This window comes from Chlamydotis macqueenii, chromosome 1 (assembly GCF_036417535.1).
Source record: "Chlamydotis macqueenii isolate bChlMac1 chromosome 1, bChlMac1.mat, whole genome shotgun sequence".
Classification (NCBI taxonomy): domain Eukaryota; kingdom Metazoa; phylum Chordata; class Aves; order Otidiformes; family Otididae; genus Chlamydotis; species Chlamydotis macqueenii.
Window position 1 is genome coordinate 165,581,021 of NC_141556.1, and position 17,172 is coordinate 165,598,192.

General features: G+C 35.1%; 1 protein-coding gene across 1 annotated transcript; it reads left to right on the forward strand.

The window, feature by feature from the left end:
* Window positions 1–11,061: 11,061 nt before the first annotated feature.
* Window positions 11,062–16,963, forward strand: SLITRK6 (SLIT and NTRK like family member 6). The gene is made up of 2 exons (XM_010123318.2): window positions 11,062–11,148; window positions 14,427–16,963. The coding sequence occupies exon 2, from the start codon at window positions 14,441–14,443 to the stop codon at window positions 16,961–16,963; it is 2,523 nt and encodes an 840-aa protein (XP_010121620.1). The 5' UTR covers window positions 11,062–11,148; window positions 14,427–14,440.
* The last annotated feature ends 209 nt before the right edge of the window (window positions 16,964–17,172 follow it).

Here is a 17,172-nt window from a genome sequence, read left to right on the forward strand (position 1 = left end):
ATATTTTACTACTTGCATCCGCTGAGACAACAGAGACAATAGAGATTAACTGATTCTGATTGTGGCATTTTAATAGGCAAGTGTAATGCAGTTTAATGAAAACATATCTGTTTGAGCTTGAGATTAGTGATCAGGGAGATACAAATGCATGTGTTCATGCTGAATAGCTGTGAAAGATGATCAATACTTTGATAATCAGTGTACTGGCATCAGGCCCTTGAGTTTCAATGCTTGTTTGTTTTGTCTTTAAGACACACTAAACAGTATAATTTTGTTTCAGTATTTTAGAATGATAATTAAATCGGCAACTGAATAAATTTGATCAATTTTAGGCAGAAGATCTGTGATCTTCAAGTTTGGTTCTGTAAGGATTTATGGTTTGTTCCATATTTTAGCTAACAATTCATTGAAAGTGCCCAGTACTTCTAAACTGACACCCATCCGTACTTTTCTTTAAAGTAGCTTTAATAATAAAGTGTGTTTCCAAAATTATATACTAAATGTGATGGAAAGGTGAGTAGTTTTTTTTTTTTTAAAAAAAAAGAGCATGAATGAGTACACTGGCAGCTTTGATTATCTGTTTTGTAGTCTGAAACAAGAAATACCAAATAAAGTAGCATTCATGGCATACATTTTTTTTCTTAAAATGATATCTTTCAAAACTAGATTAGGTCATTATTTTCAATTGTGAGGAGATCACTGTCTCTGTTACCCCAGGCCATCCATAAATATTAGGAATGAATCAAAGATAAGTCTAGGGGCCTGTAAATTGAAAACTCTAATACTTCTAAAGTTAATATTTACTTACCATAGTTGGCATTAAATGACATTTTTAATTTATTAGGATTTCTCCAAGTTAACATCACATGGCTTGTTTACTATGATCTATATCACTTTAACAAGGCATTTTAGAGATATACATTATGTTTTCAGGTAAAGTATTATTTCAATTTCTACCCATGGTAGAGAAAGCATATGACGGTATATCGCCTTGTATAAGACTAATTCCATGCTAATTATTATGTTGTGAGATATAGTAATCCATTGTTTTGAAGTGATATGCCTTAAAATTTCAAACCCATCAGATTTTACATTCCCAAAGCATTTAACAGAATCAGATAGAATTACAGAATGATTGAAGTTGGAAAGGACCTGCTTAGATCGTCTAGTCCATCCTCCCTGGCTCAGGAGTTTGCCTAGGAACATATCCAGTCTGCTTTTGTGTATCTCTAGCGATAGAGGCCCTATAACCTATCTGGGCAATCTGCTCCATGTTTTGATAACTCTCTTTTAGTCATTGCACCGTCAAAAAGTATTTTGTGAATTGACCTAATTGACTGATGATAAATTGACACCTTCAGTTCTAAAAAAATCATGATCTTTTTTTGTTGGTTTTTTTTTGTTCATTTCTTTCTTTCTTTTATGTGCATGGTAGACTTTTGAAGGACTTAAAATATCAATTAAAAAAAATAACTTCAGTTTTGGCAAACATATGGTCATCATTTACATAAAAGAGCCTCTAAAAAGGAAAAATTATTTTCAGTATTAAAGCTAGATATTTAATTTTCTAATTAAGACACGTACTATGTAATCAAGGCACTCTAAACTGAAAAACACGGTTCTTTCTAAAAGTCTTTATCTCATTGTTCCAAAAAAACCCAAAACAAACAAACAAAAAAAACCAAACCCAACTACAGCCTGAAAACAAGAGGGAGAAACAATTTATATTTATTCAATCAGGTTACACTGCACATTGCACGAGACTTTGTATTGAATTACTATCCACATTCTTTGTTATTGATTGGACTGAGATGATGGCTATCATGCTGTAGGTGATTTTGATGAACAAATACATCCCTGATATCATGCAGAATACCAGTCCCTACTACTGACTTAGCAGCTGTCCTACAGGGAAGTTCACACCTGCTCATGATCTGTGACTCAGTGAAATCCATATGGCTTTGCACAGTTGCCAGAAGACGATCAGTTGTAGTTAGATCTTTAAGTCAGATAATGATTTAGGAAAAAATAAAGTCAGAGAATGAATTCAGAAGCTGCCCTTACTATGAGTTCTAAACAAAGCTGCTTTGTCTATAAAATCTCATGTGAAAATGAGGCTAGTTCAATTGCAAAGGTTAAGTGTTCATAAAATACTTTCTACACAGGCAAGGTACATAGCAGATAGTGTGCAGGGCAATAGATTTTTGGAAACAGAAATAATGTATATATTCCTGCCTACTGTATCTGTCAGTGTCACTGAGGAATGGTACGGGTGTGCAACAATGTGACTACAGCTGGTGAGATGGACTTTCTCAATAAAGTCACTACTTTGCCCTATTGTCACCTTCTTCAATAGTAGAAAGAACAGAAAGTTTATTCTTCCTGACCTACTTTCTGCTTTTTTTCTTTACTGGAAATATTCCCACTCCTGTCCTTATTCCTCACCCCTGAGGACACTAAATTGAATTTTTCTTTCTTCATCCTAAAGAGGATTTTCTTCTCTTTTACAGATGGAAAATGTCTGATTTTGCTGTACTTACGTTCTTCCTAGTCCATGTAGGAAACTCAGGTTCACAAGATCTGAACCACAAAGGACATTTAAAGATAAGATACAGTCTGTTATATATGAGTAAAAATTCTTATTCTCACCTCAAAGGTGAACTCAAAGGTTCATTTGGTCCACACTATCTGATTACACAAAAACAAAGCAGGAGTCCATATCTGTCTAAATAAAAATAATTAAAAAATAATACTAAAGAAGGTTATGTAAGCACACTCCTATTTTGGAAATAAAACAGAACTTAGCCTAACAGAACTTAGAACTTTGATGTTAGGGATCAAGTTGTGCCATCAAAATTACAAGCTCAGCTATTGATATAGCATGCTGAACTGATCAAAAAACACCTTTCAATGCTTCTTAAAACCTTTTATGCACCTGAGGCACACATTTTTTAAAGCAAAAATCTGACATTCCTTCTGCCAAAAAAAAAAAAAAGGGGCTTAGATACAGCTATACACTTCTTTCAATAGAGAGAAATCCCTTAGAAAGTTTTAAAATAATATATATATATATTTTTTTAATTCAGGAAATGATGTACTTCTTACTCTGTCCATTGCATTTTTCTTCTGCCAAATGTGTTTATTTCTAGAGTGATTAACATGACCCTCACATTTTAAGAAGTTGCTTTCGAAAAATAAATGGCCATTTGAGAACAGAAGCCAAAAATGAAATTATTGGCAGATGTGGGTTTGTGTGTTTTTCCCACTTTGACAGGAAAGCTGAAGTGGATTCTAAAGTTGGTAGATTTAATTTCTTTAATGGGCTCTATTTGCTCTGTGATAATAGTGCGAATAGAAATAAGGAGTATGGCTTTGTGGCAGAATGCAAAGATAAGAAAACATGCTCAAGGAGGAAGCTGCTCATAAGAGTATCTGAGGATTTAGATGTAGGGATTAACTGAATAATGCTGTCCTGTGTGATACTTTATTTTCCTTTTTTTTTCTTTTTTTTTTTGTGCATTTTGAACCAAATAAAAGTATTCCACAGTTGTATCTGTAGTCAGGTATATTCAGGTTTTTTTTTTTTATACCTTGTGTGCTTCCCATTAGAGGCCAATTCTCTTGTGGTCTTTACTCTTCCATATAGCAACTACACCAGTGGAATGAGGGAGAGAATAGAAAGAGCAAAACAAAAACAAAACAAACAAAAAAACAAACTATGGGTCATGACACAGTTCAAAAAATGAAGGAACAAGGAAAAAAAAAATATGCAAAGGTGATCACTTACCACCTCACACAAGTAGACCAATGCCCATCCTGTCCCTGAGCAATTGCTCCTTTCCCAAAAATGGCTCTTCCCTCAGTTTTTATTGCTAAGAATGACACTACATGACATGGAATATCCCTTTGGTCAATTTGGGTCAGCTGTCTTGGTTATGTCCCTTCCCAGCTTCTTGCTTACCCCCCAACATACCATGGCAGGGTAGAGTTGGAAAAATAGGAAGCCTTGACACTGTACAAGTACTGCTCAATAACAGTCAAAACACTGGTCTTATCAACACTATTCTAGTCACAAATCTAAAACATAGCACCATACAGACTGCTGTGAAGAAAATCAACTCCATCCCAGACAGACCCAGTATACACTGCTAGCTGCCAACCTCAGACAACTATTTAGATAGGATTTATCTCAGCCATTGCAGATGTCTAAAAATTACTTGTCCAAGTCTAAGCTAATCTCTAGACATCTCCATGAATGACAGGGGTTTGCAGAGTAATGCATTCCAAAGATTGGCATCTTAAGGTAAATGACAAATTATCCCTCATTTGCCTATGCTTTAAAACAAACAAACAAACAAACCAATATATTGCAGAAATTGGACTTAACTAATGAACTTTTAAACTGAAAATTAGCTCACATCAATCCTGTATTGGGATGTCAGAGTGGTGAGATGCATATTGCCAGCTGTTGAGATCTACTTCTGTCTTGAACACTACCTACGACTTTACAGATCCAAAGCACGTTCTTTAACGGATGTGCTCACTTGCTTCAGTTCCTATATTACATACTTGAACCTGGATTTCAAAACACAGGCCAGTGCATCTGTAAAGGATATATATTATCAGAAAGAAGACAAAATAATCTTCAAAGCAGAGCTTAAATATTAACTTATCAGTGTATTAGGCTTGTGTTGGGTCCGTGAATTTTACTGAGCATTTGTATAGTATCATCAAGAGAATCCAATCGAACGCCATGGTTATTTACAATCTAGTGATATTCCAAACTTGACTGGCTATTGCAGAGTTTACTCTTCAGGTAATTTTTCAAGTTGCCTATCTATGTTAGCTTGATTTCTGTGGAACAGCAGTAGCATGTAATGTGCAATTAGGTTAGGCACAGGCATGCATTATCATGAATAGGCTTGGGCATAGTCAGCACGTAGAAACTTATTTGTGTTTAACAGGATGCTACTGTTAAATATCAATTCATTACTCACAGCCAAAAGGAAAACAAATTGTTTTACACAGCAGTTTCAGTATTTCATGCTTTCCTGTTCAAACTTATTGAAAAAGACAAATAATTATAATTTTTAACACTGAAAAAATAAATGTAAACATATGTAAATTATGTAATATCCTTTGGTTTTAATTTTTCCTTCTTTTCCTTTTCCTTTTAAGGGTTTATAACATATTAGCATATCTGCACTTTTGTGTGCTAGCAGTAAACTTTTTAAACTATTGACAGATGAATCTAAAGTTAGCAGACCATCTGGAACTGTTAACGTCTTAGGTTGTAATTTGAAAAAGAACATCGTAAGTACATTGCAAACTCATACAGCATGTGTATGTGAGTATTTCTCTACTCACTATCTTTGGAACAAAAGACCAAGCAATTTTGATTTTAAAAGAATGCGGTTTGGAAGATTAAAAAAATTGCATTACTTATTTCAAAAGCTTTACCCAATTCTTATAGCTTTGGGTTGCACCTACTATTGGTATTGAAGTGATGTTTTTTCAAGGGTCTTATGAGAGCGAGGCATTCAGCTACTGTCAGACATGAAAGTCAGAAAATTTCACTATACTTCAATTGGAATATTTGTAACTATAATGTGAGGCTGACTGCTTAAGTGTGCAGTTGGTAACTAATTGGCTGACTGTATCACACTGTGGAAAAAAAAAAGTAAGTAGAACATAACTAACATATATAAAATCAGAAGGATTTTTTAAAATATAAATTTTATTTAAATATACCTTAAAGGATATTGACTGCAAGTCCAGAGTGATCAGAAAATAAGTTAAAAAACCAAAAGAAGTCAAGGGAAATTCTTTTGAGTTAGATCTAGATTTTATCTTCTACATGGACAAAAGGCAATTTACAGCAATTGGCTTTAAAAAGGTTTCAGTTGGCTATATGGTAGTGGAGAGGATCACTTCATTCTAAACCTACAGTAATTTAAGGTCAATGGACAGTCATGCTTCTGGTGTTGCAAAAGTTACTAAGAAATGGGAGTACAGTTAGATTAGTAGAGAGGTTTTTAGGCTGCTAGCACGCTGTACAATGACAAACCATGACTCAGGGTTTTGGGTTGTGGTTTTTTTTTTTTGGTTCTTGGGTCGTTGGCAAGTTAAGTACATTTAAAAAAATATCCTTCTGATTCGTCATAACTGAAGCCTGCAAGTAGTCAGGTGACTTTTGTTCTCTACAGACGAGTCACCTCTAGGCGTTTTTTTAAACTGATGTTCAAACATGGCCAAGCTTAGGAGAAGAGAAGAAGAGAATCTACCTGTTCCAAGAGGTTGAGTCAGATCAAGGGATATCTGTCACTCCAACACCAAAATTTATGAACAAGACAGATTAACTCAGAATACGTTAGGAGATTTAAACTTTGATATTAAACTCTTCCTATATCGTGCAGAACTATCAGTTCTCTATCAATGAGTAAACAAAACATAAAGAAGTTTCAAGATCTATTGCACAGATATTGAAGAAGGAAGTAGTGCAAATTAAATAAATGTTTACACATTTGCAATGAGCTGAATAACACAATAAATCAGGATTACTAAATAAGTATGCAAGAGAAATCAGCTTGTTTTTGTCTATTTCCAAAATAAAGACTATTTGCAGCCACTACATCATATTTTATTGAATGAATAAGAAACCACTATTTTGTAAGGAGTCATGGTGCTAAGGATAGTAGGATAAAATCCATTGTTCACTCCAGCAGAAAATCTAAAGGACTATATGACTTTTTATCTGGAAAAATGAAATATAAAGAATATTAGCTTCAATACAGCTTTCTTCAAAATATTTTACTTGAGGGAATGTGATTTTTGCATGATGATGGCTATCAATACATACAATGTTATATATGTATGTGTATGTGCATATTACATATGCATATAAGGGTCTAAATTAATTTTGTTACTTAGAAGCTGCATTAGTATAATAGAAAGTTGTTCCTTTAACTTGATTGCTTTCTTATAAATGGAGATCTTCTTCAGTAGATTTTTTCAGATAATTGCCTCTAAATAAGGGTCACATTAACAATTTAACCAAATATTTACTTAGAGAATAGTCACTAGGCTTCCATATCACTTTTAGAGGGGAATCTTTACCTTTGTTTACATAATTGCAATATCTTCATGTCTGAAAAGAGCTGCACAAACAGTGTGTTCAGAGCAGGAAAAAAAGTTTTGAGTAAAACCTCTCCTAATGTGTAAAATAAGGTGCAATAGTTCTGTGAGGGAAATTGCTGTTCTGTGGTTGAATTAAAGAACTGGATGCCTGCAAAACAAAACCTTGCTTTCCTAATCCCAATCTTAATTATTTCTTTCCTGTTCACTTGACTGTTGTGAAACATATAGCTCAAGAAAACCTTTCCTAATTTGCTTTGTCATGAGAAAGAAAGGCTCTGCATTGGCTTTATAGTAGGTACTAGTAGCTTCCATAATTGTAGCTACGTTGTATTATGGGGATTTTTTGGGTTTTTTTTTGTGTGTGCCTATGTGCATGTGCTATGTTCTCTGATCTTACTTAGTTAAGACTTAACCTTGGCGACTGTCTCTCCATATGGAATTTTAATGTATACTATGTACATGACTTGCAACAGAGTCCCTCAGCCTGCTCTCTCAGGTATGAATATTCAAATGCTACTTAGTTGTTCCAGAATACTTCATTTCACTATAGTATCTTAAGCTCTCAGACCAGTACTTACAGAGTTCAAAGAGTTGTTGTTGCAAGAAATATAGGTGAAGAGTTGCTGATACGGACTAACAGCTTCTTGCAGGCAAAGCAGGATACGTTATTTGCCTCATACACTTTGTGTGGAATATTAAGAAGTGGCAATGACTTGTCAGTGACGGGGGTGTGGGGGGGGTGGGGAGCTTTACCTTCCACTGAAATAGCAAATGGAGATCCTTATTCCTCCTGTTATTCTTAAACACGGAATTTAAAAATAAAAAAATAGGGTACCATGAAAATTCACCTTTTTGAAGACTAGTCTGTAAATTGCATGTCTAATTTCCACATTTGAAGTTAATATTCTTTATATGGAAAACATTCTTCAAAGTCATCTAGAAGTGGTACCAGTAAGTTCTAACTGAAAGGGTGTGAGAAAGCTTTGCACTGCTTCTTATGGGCATCTTCAGAATTTTCCTGAATGAAGGGAATGTATTGTTAAGAAGGAAAAAACAGATTCCAGAAAAGCCTTCTTGGGCATTTTCTGGTCATACTAAAATTTACAAATTACGTAATTCAGGCTCAGATATTTCCTCTGTAATGTAAAGAGTTAAAGAAATTTGCACAGCTTTACTATATAACATAGAATTTAATAAAATGTGGATGTATTAGAACATCCTCTTTTAAGAATTTTGTGCAAGGCCTACATGTTTACTAGCATTAAAACTTCTATCTCTACATGTATATATTTATAAGACAGAAAACTCACTAGCTGGGGGGGAGGGGAATTCTGCACTATATATATATGTACTGTTACAGGGATATGGTCTCATTTTTGATCTATGGAGATGCTGTACTCTGTGAAGAGGCAAAGAGGAATGAGATAAAAGCTTAAGGCCTTTTTGGAAGTAAGTAAGCCTGACAGTTTTAGATTTTATTTATACAGCTTCACAAATTTTAAAATTGTCAGAGCAATTGATAAAGGTGAGTGTTTAAAATACAGGATACAAACTCCATGTCAGCTCAACACTGTTCATGCAGATGCACTTTTAGAATCACATTTCTTATAATGTCCTGCTTAATGATTCATAAAATTGTGGTAGAAAAACAATAATTAGCTGTATTTTTATAAACCTGGTAAATACACAGTTTGTGGAATGACAGGCATTATTGATAACCATTCTCACTGTTTTTTTACTTGTGTATGGTTAGGAAAAGCTCTCCTATTCTTAGCTGTTGCTTTCTGGAAATATTTTTGTGATCAGGTTTTACTCTTGTGAGTGTTAACTGAAAAACAGAAAAGTATGTTGTTTTTACTGCTGATATGAGTATCTCTATATATAGTTACTCTCCATCTCAAACAATCAACCACAAGTGAAGTGTGAACACCTATAAAAAGTTCAGCAAAAATTAGAAAGACTTACAATACATAAATTCAAAATGTATAAATAATGTAATGATTTATTTGTCCAGAAACAGATATCTGAGAATCTTTGAGCCTTAACAGTAAAATGCTTGCAAGTCAAGACAGAGTGACAAGATTTGTTAAAAGTAGCAAAATGTAGTCAAGTAAGTCATGTGTTGAAATGAAAGGAAATCAAATTGTTGCTGTTTCTTAGGAATATCTTATCTTTTTTTTTTAATTACATTGCTAAATTACATATTTTATCTGTAGAAAATTAAGTAGTAAAGAACTCATCCTAATAAGCCAAGGCATAAATACATATGCCTATATATAAAAGTACATGTATATATGTGTGTGTGTGTATATATATATATATGTATGTATAAGACAAGATAGCCTTCATCACATGGAACAGTATGTCACAATAACTTTTCGAAGGCCAATGAGGCCACCTGGAAAGCTATCAGCACAAAAGAAGTTACAGGAATCTGACTGCTACTGAGACTGTAATAAACAATCTGTAAAGTAATTCAAGACGCAATGAGAACAAAACAGAAATGGTATTATTTACATGGTAAATTTGCTGGAGCACTGGATCTATTGTTGCCCGTCAAAAGATCGTGAGGCTCTGTGGCAGTAGAATGAACAAGGAAGTAGAATTTGCAGCATATAAAACCATCCCATGCAGTGTACGGGGGATAAGGAAAATCTTTCTTGCATGGAATAAACATTTTCCTGGAGCTCTGCTGTATCTGCTAATTACTTGTTTATGAGCACAAAGAAAATAATACCTTAAGCATGATACATGCCTTTAAGAATACCCCCCTACCTCCCCCCCGCCAAACCAGACTGTTTTTTTTTTTTTTGTCAAAGCAGTGTTTCATGCAAATACAATGCAATCTCACATGGATAGATACCAACACACTATGCTAACATCTGTAAAACAGACAATTACTATTAACTCAGTTTTATTCCTATAGAACAAACAGGCAGTTTTAGAAAAGACTGACAGTAATCATTGTGCAGGCAGGAGCACTAATATTCTACAATTTTTTTTTTTTCAGAAATGAAGTATGTACAACTGTACGTACTCATCCATACCCCAGTCACACTGCGTGGACTGGATTGATAGCTGTACTGTTTCATTTATATACTCGAATAATCCTGCAGTTCGTTGTGATAGACGTATTTTCCAGAGGACAAGGTTTCCCTTGTGGTGTTTTCTGTGGAGTGCATTTGGGCTGGAATGCTTTCAGTTTCTAAAGCAAGCGTTTGCAGATACAAACTAAATGCAAGATCTGCCCAGGAAAACAAACTGCAAGAGCTGCAGTGGATGTTTACTGTTTTGCAAAATCAACCACTAACAGACCTTAAGGAATCTAGAAGTTATTTAGCTGAATTTTACTTTCTCAGCTTCACTTAGGTACGGGAAAAAGGAGGTGAGAGAAATTGCAGGAGGAGGAGGAGTTGATCTGTCTCAAGGTGGAGCTGTATCTTGTATTAAAAGACATTGGCAGATTAAAGCTCTCTGGTGGGGAAGGGCTTAAAGGCTGAGTCAAAAGCCAAGAAGTCTCGTTATTTACGCCTACATCCCAGCCCCTGGCAATCTGACTAATAACAAACTGAGCTAACAAGAAAGACTAGAAAGAGCAGAGAGAGCGCAGAAGCAGTTTGGATCTAGAAATCTCACAAACCAAGTGATCAAGTCAAGCTCTGCTGAGCATCTTGTTTGTTTACTGCATCCAAACGCTTGCAAACAGTTAACTATATGCAGAAAAGTCAGCATAGCTGTGAAGTATGCTGTGAATTTTAATTGAGGAAAAGGGGTAACTGCTTACAGGATGGTCTAATGTGCATGCTGCCTGGAAGATTTTTTTCAATTGAGCGCTTTGTACTTTGTCTTCTGAACAAGGATTTTAACTTTATGGAGCTGTAGTATTACCAGAGCTTGCGGCAAAGTGAAACTCAGAAGAAGGTGTGCATTTTTCACAGGGAAAAATTACATTGAAACAGCTGCTTCAATTGTGCATTACTGAGCATTTCAGGGAGTGTTTCTGCTGTACAGGTAAGAAAAAATCCAATTAATTAATTAGCTTAGCATATAAGAAATTCATTTCTCAGTACCAGTTGAATATATTTTTTTTGCATGACTTTGTATAACTTTTAAGTTAAATGATGGCAGTTTATTTTTTATTTCAAACAGTCTGCTAGGTGTATTTATTCAAACTGCCAACTGTATAGAATGTGTGTATTAAGGAAACGCTGATTTCAGATCCCTTCAAGGGGGAGGAATGGGTGTCTGTTTCCATTTCCTGAAGTGCAAAAAAATGGTTTTAAATGCATCATCTGACTGTGATTCCCTTCGTAGTTTAATAAACAATCCCAAAGGCTTTTAGAAATTACCAATTCTTAGCCTGAGGCTTTGAAATTCTTCAACATGCATTTTTTAAAATAGCTGAATTAAAACAACCAACCAAACAAAACCCCAAGTAAAATGAAATAAGTTATCTCAATATTTTTAAAGACATATTGATTATTACTTGTCAAGCATGTGATGCCTTTGCTATAAAATGACTGCTTCTGAAAGTATTCAGGGTTGCCTCACAGAAAGGACTGTGACATTTTTTTTAGTCTTTTAGAGTTCCTCCTACAAAAAGCTTAGTTACAGTATGCAGTTAGTAGTGACTTACATGAAAGCAGATTAAAACGAACAAACTTAAATTACCAAGTAGAATTTGTGGAAAAACCTCACCACATGAAAGAGAAGAAGGTTGTTTGCCAAGTCTTTTAAATTACATTGTATTTTATTATTAATTATTTCCGTCAAATATTGATCATGTGTTACTTGAAAGAAGTTTCTATTTTACAATAGTAGCCCACTGAGAGCTTCATTGCATATTACTGAGTGTTTAGATTAAAAAAAAAAAAAGACAAAAGGAAAAAAGGAATACAACTCATTAATTTTTGTTGTGTGTGTATGTGTGCATGAGAGTTCTGGCAGTGCTGCCCAGAGAATTATGATGATTATTAAAATGAGAATGCTTTCAAATTGTTTACAAATGTTGTTAGTTTCATCTCTGAGACGAGGGCTTTCATATTTTTTTTAATAACCTAATTTCTCAATATGCACTAGAATACTACATGCTTTTCATTTTTTTTTTTTTTCATTTAATTTTGCTCAGGGAGTTTATAAGTGCAGTTTGGATTTGATGTAGATTGACACTGGAATTCCTATAGAGAAAAAGTGCACAGAAATAAAATCTAATTAGTCATACAGTAGGTTTGAAGCTGGCATCTGTGTCAAGAGACTGTATTTTCTACCTAGGGTCATTGGAAAGGATATTGATGCATGTAAAGCAAGAATAAATCTCTAGCATAATGCGATCCTAGAATTATTGTGCATACTTCAAAACAACATCTTCACATGTTGTCTTTTTTCCAGTACTTCTTAGGAAAACAAACTTACAGACATACATGTTAAACATAGGCAGCTGGAGTTCAAGGAGTGCTTATGAGAAACAAATTGATCTGTTCTACTGAAATAAGGATAAAAGGTCATCTTTTTAGGGACACTTTTTCCCACACTGTGAATTGCACTTATTACTTCTGGATTCATGCATCTACTCCGACTTAGCAGGAATTTCTAATGGAGAAAAACATAATTCACTGTGCACACATTTGCTGATTTTGCTTTTGTGTGTGTGTGTGTGTGTGTGTGTAATACTCATACTATAGCAGTTAAATGTCTGCATGTGTAAATCTTTCCTATCCATTTCAAAAAAAAACCTTGAGAAATGATGTTGATAGTAACAAAGGTATATGATAAACAAAATACATATTGATGAGATGCCAAATCATATGGCCACACTATAAGAATGTTCATTCATGTAATTGAGTAGATTCTTGTAAAACATTCTGATCTTTCAGAAATTAACACTTCAGCTAGTTAATTGTGTAGTGACATTCTGTATTCCATGATTCAATAGCTTTGAAAGCTCAAGTGACCTTTATTAGACAGATTACTTCAAAAGTCTGCTTAGTTCAATCCTGGAATAAATAGCACACCCTAAAAAAGTTCTTGTTTTAAATCCTCCATGCCATTGTAAGAATGTGTTTTGTTTTAGGAAATGTGGAAATATTTAATTAGAGATTATAAACAATTATCTCATTCCATCTCATATATCAAGAATTATCACTGTTATGGCTGATTAGACAGCCTTGATAGAAAGAAATAGAGAATCTTCAAATGGAGTGTAGCATAAATTCAAACTGATGATAACAAATGCTTGATTTCAACATGTAAATTTTGCTTGTGACTTTATAGTTGTACTGTAATAATGTATTTATTAGGTATTGCAAAGCTCAAGATCAGCTTGACAGATGATAATTTAATTTACAGACCATATAGATAATACTGGTGATAATTTTTAACTTGTAAAGCACAGTTAGTTCCATGCACATTTCAGAAGTTTTTGGAATAATTAATTATTATAATAATTGGAAGGAGTCTAATAATTAATCTAAAATAAAAATATTTACTTCTTGCTTACTTGTTTCTTCTCACATGCCTTGTCAATTCTCTCTTCTTTTTTTTTTATTTTGTGTACACAATTACTTTATTTGTACATTATATGCAAATACATTACATTATTATGTGCTGTGTTCCTATTTTCACTAAATAGCCACAAAATATAACACACGCATTAAAATTTAAGTCATGAAAAAGAATTATTTTTTCTAATTCCTTTTCAGTTTGGAGGTACAAGGATTGCAAGGAAATATCTTTTGATTTACATACATAATACAGAACCAAAGGAGATACTCCCTGACTGAATGGGCTTTTGCTCACAACACATGGTTGAACCAAACCAAATTTTATTTCTTCTCTTAAGCAGCTGGACAACATTAAGTTGAGCTTAGCAAGTTACTTTTAAAATTTGCAGTACTATATGGTGACACAAAGCAACGATCCAAAATATTGTATTAGTCTTGACTGATTACTGCTGTTTACTGGCAAAGCATTCTATATGGTATATAAATAAAGACAACACACTCCTGACTATCTCTTACCTTGGTGTATCAGCGTGGAAGTACTGAAGCACTCCCCTTATGACTGTGTGTTTATTTATTCAGTACATTAAATATAGTTTTTTCTGTGCTTAGAAAATAATTCAAGTGTTTTGCACAATATAACGCTGTTTGAAAGGTGCCACAGCAAAATGACAAGTACTAGGAATGATTATTACTCCCCTCCGCCCCAGGAAAAAATAAATCAACTCTGTCAAATCATGACTCTATTACTTCTCCTTTTTCTTTTTTTTTTTTTTTTCTTTTTTTTTATAGAATCTGCTGGCAAGATGAAGTTCTGGATTTTTATTCTATATTCAGTTGTGGTTGCATCTGATCCTTACCAGTCACAGCCTTCTTTTTCTTCAGTCAGAGGATCTTGTCAGAGTTTGTGTTCCTGTGAAGAAAAGGATGATACCATGATTATAAACTGCGAAGAAAGAGGCATCAAGATGATATCAGAAATAAATGTCCCACCATCACGGCCTTTCCATCTTAATCTGTTAAACAATGGCCTAACTATGTTACATATGAATGATTTTGCTGGCCTTGTTAATGCTATTTCTCTACATCTTGGTTTTAATAACATTGCAGATATTGAGCCTGGGGCTTTCAATGGTCTCAGTCTTCTTAAGCAACTTCATATCAATCACAATTCTTTAGAAACACTTAAAGAAGATACATTTAATGGATTGGAAAATTTGGAGTTTCTTCAAGCAGACAACAATTTCATCACAGTGATTGAAGCAAGTGCCTTTAGCAAGCTCAACAGGCTTAAAGTGCTTATTTTGAATGATAATGCCATTGAGTATCTTCCTCCAAACATTTTTCGTTTTGTGCCATTGACCCACTTAGATCTTCGTGGAAACCAGTTACAGACACTGCCCTATGTTGGCTTTTTGGAACACATTGGTAGAATACTAGACCTTCAGTTGGAAGACAATAAATGGGCCTGTAACTGTGATTTGTTGCAGCTGAAGATATGGCTAGAAAACATGCCTCCTCAGTCAATAATAGGTGACGTTGTATGCAATAGTCCTCCAGTTATCAAAGGCAGCATCTTAAGCCGGTTGAAAAAAGAATCACTTTGTCCCACTCATCCTGTCAATGAACTTGAAGATCCTTCAGGGTCACTGCCCTTGGTTGTAACCACCTCTAACAGTGACAGTCACCTATCAACTAAAGTGATTCCTATCCTGAAAGCTCCTACTAAAGAACCAATTTTAGTGCTTCATACTTCAAAGCCTCCTACTCAGTTTCCAGGAATCTATTGTCCTGTCCCCTGCCACTGCACCAGCCATATGCTCTCAGGAGTTCTCATGCACTGTCAGGAGCGAAATATTGAAAGCTTGTCTGATTTAGGACCCCCTCCTCCAAACCCTAAAAAGCTTATTCTAGCTGGAAACATTATTCAGACATTACTGAAATCAGATCTTGTGGACTATGCCAGCCTGGAAATGCTACACCTGGGGAACAATCGCATTGAAGTCCTTGAGGAAGGATCTTTTATGAATCTGACTAGACTGCAGAAATTATATCTCAATGGCAATCATCTTACAAAGCTAAGTCAGAATCTCTTCCTTGGCCTTCAGCACCTTGAATACTTGTACCTTGAATATAATGCCATCAAAGAAGTTTTGCCAGGGGCGTTTAATGCAATGCCAAAACTTAAGGTCCTCTACTTAAATAACAATCTTCTGCAGACTTTGCCACCCCACATCTTTTCAGGAGTTCCACTTGCCAGATTAAATCTGAAAACAAACCAATTTGCTCATTTGCCTGTGAGTAATGTCTTGGATGAACTGGATATGTTGGTACAAATTGAACTTGAAGACAACCCCTGGGACTGTACCTGTGATTCAGTTGGGCTGCAAAAATGGATACAAAAACTGAGTAAGAATACAATGATGGGTGATATTTTTTGTAAATCCCCAGGACATCTAGCAAAAAAAGAACTTAAATCACTGCACAGTGAAGTCTTGTGTCCAGGTTTAATAAACAGCCCTGCCCTACCAACTCATGCCAGTTTTGTGGTTGTGACAACTTCTTCTACGACTACCAACACCGCAGACACCATCCTGCGATCCCTTACAGATGCTGTCCCACTTTCTGTTCTAATATTAGGACTTCTAATTGTGTTTATAACTATTGTATTTTGTGCAGCTGGAATAGTTGTTCTTGTTCTGCATCGGCGGCGAAGATGCAAAAAGAAACAAGTGGACGAACAAATGAGGGATAGTAGCCCAGTTCACCTTCAGTACAGCATGTACGGGCATAAGACAACACACCACACAACGGAGCGCCCAGCTGCAACCCTCTATGAGCAGCGTATGGTTACTCCCATGGTTCAGGTCTACCGCAGCCCATCCTTCAGCCCCAAGCATACTGAGCAACAGGAGGAGGAAAGTGAGAAGGAAGCTAATGATTCCAAACACATCCGCCGAAGTCTCCTGGAAAGAGAGAACAGTTCACCTCTCACAGGTTCAAATGTCAAATATAAGGCGACAGATCAATCTGCTGAATTTCTGTCTTTTCAGGATGCTAGCTGCTTGTATAGAAACATTCTCGAAAAAGAAAGAGAATTACAGCAACTAGGGATCACGGAGTACCTAAGAAAAAATATTGTCCAGCTCCAGCCTGACATGGAAGTTCATTATCCTGGAACACATGAGGAACTGAAGCTTGTGGAGAAACTAATGTACTCCAGGCCGAGAAAGGTTTTTCTAGAACAAACTAAAAATGAGTATTTTGAACTCAAAGCTAATTTACACGCTGAGCCTGACTACCTGGAAGTCCTGGAGCAGCAAACATGAAGTGATAATATGTTGGGCTGAGGCTGAATTTCTGTAATTCTATTTTAAATTGGAACCATTGTAAATAAAAGTGCCTTATAATAACATCTCAACAGTCAGAACTTAAGCACAGCAGTAATCCTAGCAAAAAAACCCAAAACTCAGGGATCACTGTGGGAAGCCATGGGGTTTTGTGCAGGCAATATGTTTCACCCCAAGTTAAACATGAA

Bases quoted from the DNA above. Each gene is read 5' to 3' on its own strand.
- SLITRK6 (XM_010123318.2), top strand. From the start codon at position 14,441: ATGAAGTTCTGGATTTTTATTCTATATTCAGTTGTGGTTGCATCTGAT.